This window comes from Brassica oleracea, chromosome C3 (assembly GCF_000695525.1).
Source record: "Brassica oleracea var. oleracea cultivar TO1000 chromosome C3, BOL, whole genome shotgun sequence".
NCBI classification, from domain to species: Eukaryota; Viridiplantae; Streptophyta; class Magnoliopsida; order Brassicales; family Brassicaceae; genus Brassica; species Brassica oleracea.
The window spans coordinates 52,052,580-52,059,392 of NC_027750.1; the positions used below are offsets into that span (position 1 = coordinate 52,052,580).

The 6,813-nt window shown below is 33.3% G+C and overlaps 1 protein-coding gene across 1 annotated transcript; it reads right to left on the reverse strand.

The window, feature by feature from the left end:
• Window positions 1-1,286: 1,286 nt before the first annotated feature.
• On the reverse strand, window positions 1,287-3,305 carry LOC106328590 (IRK-interacting protein-like). The gene has a single exon (XM_013767067.1). The coding sequence runs from the start codon at window positions 3,084-3,086 to the stop codon at window positions 1,668-1,670; it is 1,419 nt and encodes a 472-aa protein (XP_013622521.1). The 5' UTR covers window positions 3,087-3,305; the 3' UTR covers window positions 1,287-1,667.
• Between the last annotated feature and the right edge of the window lie 3,508 nt (window positions 3,306-6,813).

The following is a 6,813-nucleotide window of genomic DNA, read 5'->3' on the forward strand; positions in this document are numbered from 1 at the left end:
GTTTTTTTTTTACAAAACGGTAATGTTACATTATGGAGATAAACCATCTTTTTAAAGTGAAAAATGGCAATTTTACATATGTTTAAAGTAGTTTTTCTATTTTTTATGTTGTATGTTTACATATTATTTAGTAATATTAAAATGTAAAACTATATTTTATGCCACGTGTCATCTTTCGGGAGAAGTTTTTTTTGCTGATGTGGACGCTTTTCGAAATTATATATAATATTTTTTTTTACAAAATAGTAATGTTACATTATGGAAATAAACCATCTTTTTTAGTGAAAAATGGTAATCTTACATATGTTTAATGTAGTTTTCCCATTTTTTATGTTGTATATTTACATATTATTTTTTAAAAATAAAAATGTAAAATGGTAATCTTACATATGTGTAATGTAGTATTTCTATTTTTTATGTTGTATTTTTACATATATTTATTATTTTCGAAATTATATATAATGTTTTTTGTTTTTTTTACAAAACGGTAATGTTACATTATGGAGATAAACCGTCTTTTTAAAGTGAAAAATGACAATTTTACATATGTTTAATGTAGTTTTTCTATTTTTTAAGCTGTATGTTTACATATTATTTAGTAATATTAAAATGTAAACTATATTTTATGTCACGTGTCATCTTTCGGGAGAAGTTTTTTTTGCTGATGTGGACGCTCTATTGAGCCTCAAAAAGTCTCTTTTATTAGTATAGCTTCCTTTCATCACTAATTTATGCCAGCCCAGCCCGCGTGCAACTATAATAAATAAAAGGAATCAATTATACGAAGGCATTTAATTGCTGCCTAACAAGTTAGATTTCAGTTGATAAAAGAAAACAAGTTAGATACTCCCTCCGTTCATGTGTGGGACTCTTTTATTGGTCAGTCGCTCTCACATGATTGATTGTCTTACGTCACGCAGATCTGTCTCACTCTCTTACCCAAACACGATCTTAGCTTTCACTCTCTCCTACCCATTAGTTATCTACACGTTTTCTAATATCTTAAAGCCATGCATACTATTCTACACATTGATTAATATGGTTCTCAAATAACACTCACATTAGCGAAACTGACATTCTAAATTAATCAAGTCAATAAAGCCACTCTAGCGCAAATGTTTGACTACAAAATATCGATTCTAATCTTTATTTTCAAGTCACTCCATATTTCATAATTAGAAACAAAAAGGTACGGCGAGATAACTTACTCTTATAATAATAATATAAAAAAAGTAATTATAGCTGCAAAAACTATTTACAGGCATGGTCCCGACCAACTCCAGACATTGTAAACAAATTTCAGTTATATTTAACATGTAAAAAAAACATAGAACACTATTCATTTTCCATGCCATACTACCATGCTGTGTTTTTTTTTTGTCAACTACTACCATGCTGTGTTTTATAACCTAAACTTACAGAAAAAAAAAAGAGAAAATTCTCATTTTATCATTTTCTGTCACTAAACTATTTTGATGATGATTGTCCCTCGCGCCATTTTCTGTCACCGTCACATTCTCTTACCCCTTTCAATACATGTCCCACATGCCAGTCCTGCTGCCACCAAGGAATCATGTCCCACCATTCCTTTTACACGCGCCGCCGCTCTTTTTCATCCCGGAGCGTGAAAATATACTTTTGAATTTAGCTGTGTATCATATCGTTTTTTATGAAGTACCCGGCGGAGGAAAACCGGTCACCGGAGATAAGTAAACCTGGCTCTGTATCACGTTATCTCCGATTTTAAACCCGGGAACAACCGTGAACCCGACCCGGATATCTGCATCATCATCGGAGGAGAAAAGAGACTCGTCCCCTAATTTCACGCCTTCCATGTACACCTGAGAGAATCTACAGCCTTTTTTGATCTGAAACACCGTGACGTTTTCGCTGATACAAAACGCCAAGCAGTGGAGCAGCCAGATCCGTTTAGCCATCTCGCAGAACGCAGCGAAGAAACCCGAATCCGGAAACCCGCCCGAGTTAACCAGCTTCCTCTGGTTCAAGTTCCCGAAGAATGAACACTCCATCTTCGCGTGTACAACGCTCAAGTACTTGTGTAGCACGAACCTCGCGAAGGAGGAGCCCGGGTTCCGGGTCAAGTACTGAACCGGGTCGACGGATCTCAAGTTGAAAAAACGCTCACGGCTCGGTTTCTCTTCGACGTTAGGTAACGAGAAGTCCGGAGATTCGAAATTCTCCATCATTTTACAACAAACGAAGGATTCAAACGCGAAGCAGCGGTGGCTCGGGCGAGCGAAGACGGTGGATGCGTTTCGGATCGCGGCGGAGGCGGCGGCGTCGAGATCCCAGCTCGCCGACTCCATCTCCTTCACCATAGACTTAACGAAGCTTCGCACGGATCTCAACGTAAACCCTAGAATCTGAACGTAAGCGCTCAAATTCAAATTCGAGAACACGACGTTATCTAACGGAGAGAGTGAACCGCTCGCCGTGAGCTTCTTCTCAATCGATTTGTTAACCGCCGAGACTTCCTCGAGACTCGTCTTCAGCGAATCGATCCTCGACTGCTTCTCCGCGGATTCGGATTCTAACTTCTTGATCGTGATCTCGTACGTCCTCATCAAGCTCTGCTGCTCCTGGATCTCGGCGAGCATAATCGCCACCTGCGGGGAGATGTTCAGCTCCTTCCTCAGAAAACCCCGTTTCAGCTCCGATAACGCCTTCAGCTCCTCCACCACCGCCGTGTCCGCCGCCTGTATCGCGGCGTTGTCGTAAGGACGCTGCGCCATCTGGAGCTCGGCGTACGCGGCTTTGATCGAAGTCGTGCTGGCGAAGATCTTGGCGACCACCGCTTCGAAGACGGCTCTCCGCCGCTCCCGCACCTTGAGCTCTCCGCTCCTGCTGCTGCGGCTCGAAGTGCTCTTCAGATCGAAGACGGAGTCTCCGTCGTCGTCCTCGTCTTCGAAGTTTGGGTTATTGTGTGACTTCAACATACAGATACCGCCGATTCCGTTGTTGGAGGAGACCTTCGTCGACGTCGTTCTCAGGCTGCATACCTTCTGGAATGTTCTCGCTAGCTTGCCTTTTCTTCTTACGGATGGATTCTTCTTCAGCGTTTCCATTGAAACAGAGCTTGAAATTGAATTCGTCGTCTAGACGTTGTGAGAGAGAGAGTATGAGTGTTCTTTAACAGCAAAGAAAAAAGAGTGAGCAAATTGTTTTTATTTAATTTTTTAAGATCAAAATAATAGGCAAAGCGTGAAAGCGTGGGAAAGATGATGAGAGAAGAAAAAGAGAGTTTGATCGTATTATGTTTATTTTTTCCTCTTTTTCTTTTGTACAGTATTCTTTAATATATTTTTTTTCTTTCTATACGTTTGTGTGGTCTACATGAGGATATAAAAGATATGCGGCTGAATAGTTAATCACTTTTAATTGAATAAGATTCATGTTGTAACAGTGTGAGTAAGCTTCTTTCACAAGGTTATTAAATTGCGGTCGGGTCATGCTTGTCGATGAACACTGCCGTTAATTATAAGCACTTATATGTAATTATGTTTTGATATATTTTACTGTGGTGGTGATTGTAGATACTTAAATCTACGCTAAGTATTTACTAGTGATCAAAAGTTTAACGACGATGTAATCAGTTTTTTGTAGGCAACAATGAATTTTATTGATGAATAAAATTGAATACAACAAGAGAAACAAAATCAAATATTACAAAAGAGATCAGTATGAGAAAAGACTTAAAGCAAAGTGAAATGAGGTCGATGTGTGTGTTAAGCTATCTCTAGGGTTTTCTCCGTGTCTTTCCTTGTTTCTGGCCATCTCCTTTTATAATTAATCGATCTCAGATTTTTCTCACCTTCTCCGCGATCTTCGGCTCTTCAAATCGATCCTGACTCGTTAGCATGGATTGGACTTTTTCGTAGGTTGCACGGTCTGACTTATTCAAACCCAATCAAAGTGTTGATCGAAATTGGGTGTAACTGTGATCATTTGTTTTTACGTGAGTATCTCTTCCATTTTGGGAATTTTGAAATAACAAATGTCAAAGAAAAATCGGTAGTAAGAAAATGAGTAAATACAAGGTTGCAATGGAGAAAATCGCAATTCTAATACTCAAACTGAGTGATTTAGAGCTTAGTTTAAAAGAATCTGAACAACAACTAAGGATATAAAATATAGGTAAATAGTTTTTTAATAACAAAATGAATAACAGTGTTTGGAATTCGTCTTCTTCTTTGTCTCTTATTTTTTATAGATAAATTTATGTTTTCGTTGAGTATGTTTTATTCTAAAACAATGACACCCACAAATTAATAAAGATAAAATGACACTTTAAATCCGCAGGTGACTGAAACAAAAGAGATTGAAAAAGAAAAACAACAATGATGAGGTCTTCTCCGAGGGGCAACCTTAAACTTTTCTTGTAATGGCATTGTGAACAAAAATTCAGGTTTAATAAACTTAAAAGACAGAACTCATGATTAACTAGATTACTTGGCTTCACGAGTTTTAAACAATTTTGGACCCACCCACTAAACGACTTGCAGCTAATCTAATCTATCTAAAATAGCTTATCACAGTTTCACACCTAATTTTTAGATATGAAAAAAAATAATATATATATATATATATATAACATTTGTATTTTTATATATGCCTATGAAATGTTGACAAAAAAAAAATGCCTATGAAATTTTCAGACTGTTAAGGTTATTCCTCGAATTCCGTGTACATTTACCTTTGCTTAAACTTTGTTTAGCTGACTTGTGTGAATCATCGGAATGCGTATTTAATCCACCAATTTGTCTTCAAAAAGTTATACTGCTACGTTTTAATCATCATATTGTATTAAGCGACATCGATTGTTTCTTAAAGCTCAAGATGTACTACAGTCTACAGTATTCTAACTGGATAAGTAATCATAACATCTATATAGAACAATTTTAGATTAGACTCTAAATTTCTTGATGAGAGTATACAGTATACAAATACACTAGGTTAAGATCTGCGCTTTGCGCGAAATCAACATTATATATATAAATTAGTTTATGTATTAAATATTTTTACATATTATGAAATAATAAATATATATTAAATATTTAAAAGTCAGTAACTATTAAATATATAATTAAATTAGTGCGAACATATAAATCAATTTTATTAATCCAAAAAATATTTTTTTTTATATTTGATAGGATATGTTATTAAATTTAAATGATACTAACATAGATAATATATTTTAGTATATTTTTTAATATTAATGTCTATTAAATGATGATTTCTACTCATATAGTTTTTTTGATCATTTGTATCTTTTATAGAAAAAAATTTAAATTACTGATAACAAAATTTTCATTGTGGGATTGATAGTTTTAGTAATTTATAATTAAAAAAAAAAATAAGTTGTCAATGATCGTTCAAAACTTTTATTAAAAAAATTGTTCAAAGTAAATTTTGAAACTAAAATATTGTATTTAAGGAAATAATAAAGTACGTTAATGATGAATTTATTCTTAATTTAATAAAAAATTTATTATATAATTAGTTAAAATTAAACAAATATGATAGAAGATACACTATTTTTTATCAAATCTTTATTATTCAAAATCATTAATTGTCATATATACTTTAGCCACATTAGACAATTCTGTAAATTTTATTTAAGGAAATAATAAAGTACATTAATGATGAATTTATTGTTAGTTTAATAAAAAACTTATTATATAATTAGATAGACCAACATATTTCTCTAATGATTCTAAGAATCATTCTAGTGATGACATGTGACTACAAAAAGAAGTTGTAATGCTTTTCAAATAATATATAGGGGATTAACACTAAAAGTCTTAAAATCTGATATATAGATGGAAAATTTGTTTTTACCAAATTTTCATTTTTAAATGATATTACTCGACCTAACAAACAAACTAAGAAAAACTAATATATATATATATATATATATATGTATTGTAGAATAGATATGTAGCATTATATTAGTTATTGAGGGTGGAATTAAATTTTGGTCCAATAATCAAAAAATTAATAAGGTGCAAGTCAAAAACCAAAATGAAAAAATATTATTATTTAAATGGAATGTTCGAGTTGAAGGCAAGTAAAAACTTTGGAGGTGTTATTGGTTTATATATTTTGATTGATTTAGAAATTCATGTAGTATTTATAAATTAAAGTAAAATATATAGATTTTTTTTTAAAAAATTCGGATTAGTATTTACAAATCCAGAGGTTTTCCCTCGGATTTGAGTATTTGTAATATCCAAACAAATCCATTCAAATCCATTATAAAATCAAATTTATTAGTAAATCCGTACGATTGAATAACATTTGATTTGATATAGAATTTATGAATCATTAAACCAATAACACATGATTTTAATATAGATTTGAAAATTATTAGAACCAATAACACTAGATTTAGTTCGGATTTTCAAATCCATTAAAATACAACAACCAATAACTTCTACTTTGTTTCATATTTAAACGGTATAATTTAATTTATGTGGTTAAATTCGATTTAAAAAAATTCCAGCGCAAATAATTAAGTGATTGGATTAGAAATAGGTAAAAACTTAATCTTCTATTATTATATAATAGTGTTGGCTTCATTTCTAGGGGGTCCACGTCGGATCCAGTCTGGAAACTCGCTTCATGTACGCGGCCACGTGTCTACCTTCTCTCCGCGTCGTTTCATTAAACGAATTCGTCTTGGGCTTTTTTTTTTTTTGTAATCGGGAAGAATTCGTGATGGACTTCGACGATAGATGTGGCTTTCTTTGTGGGTTTAGGCTTTATATTGTTGTAGCCTGTCTGTTAATACCC

What these genes read in the sequence shown, in the direction of transcription:
- LOC106328590 (XM_013767067.1), bottom strand. Translation starts at nt 3,086, where the DNA reads ATGGAAACGCTGAAGAAGAATCCATCCGTAAGAAGAAAAGGCAAGCTA.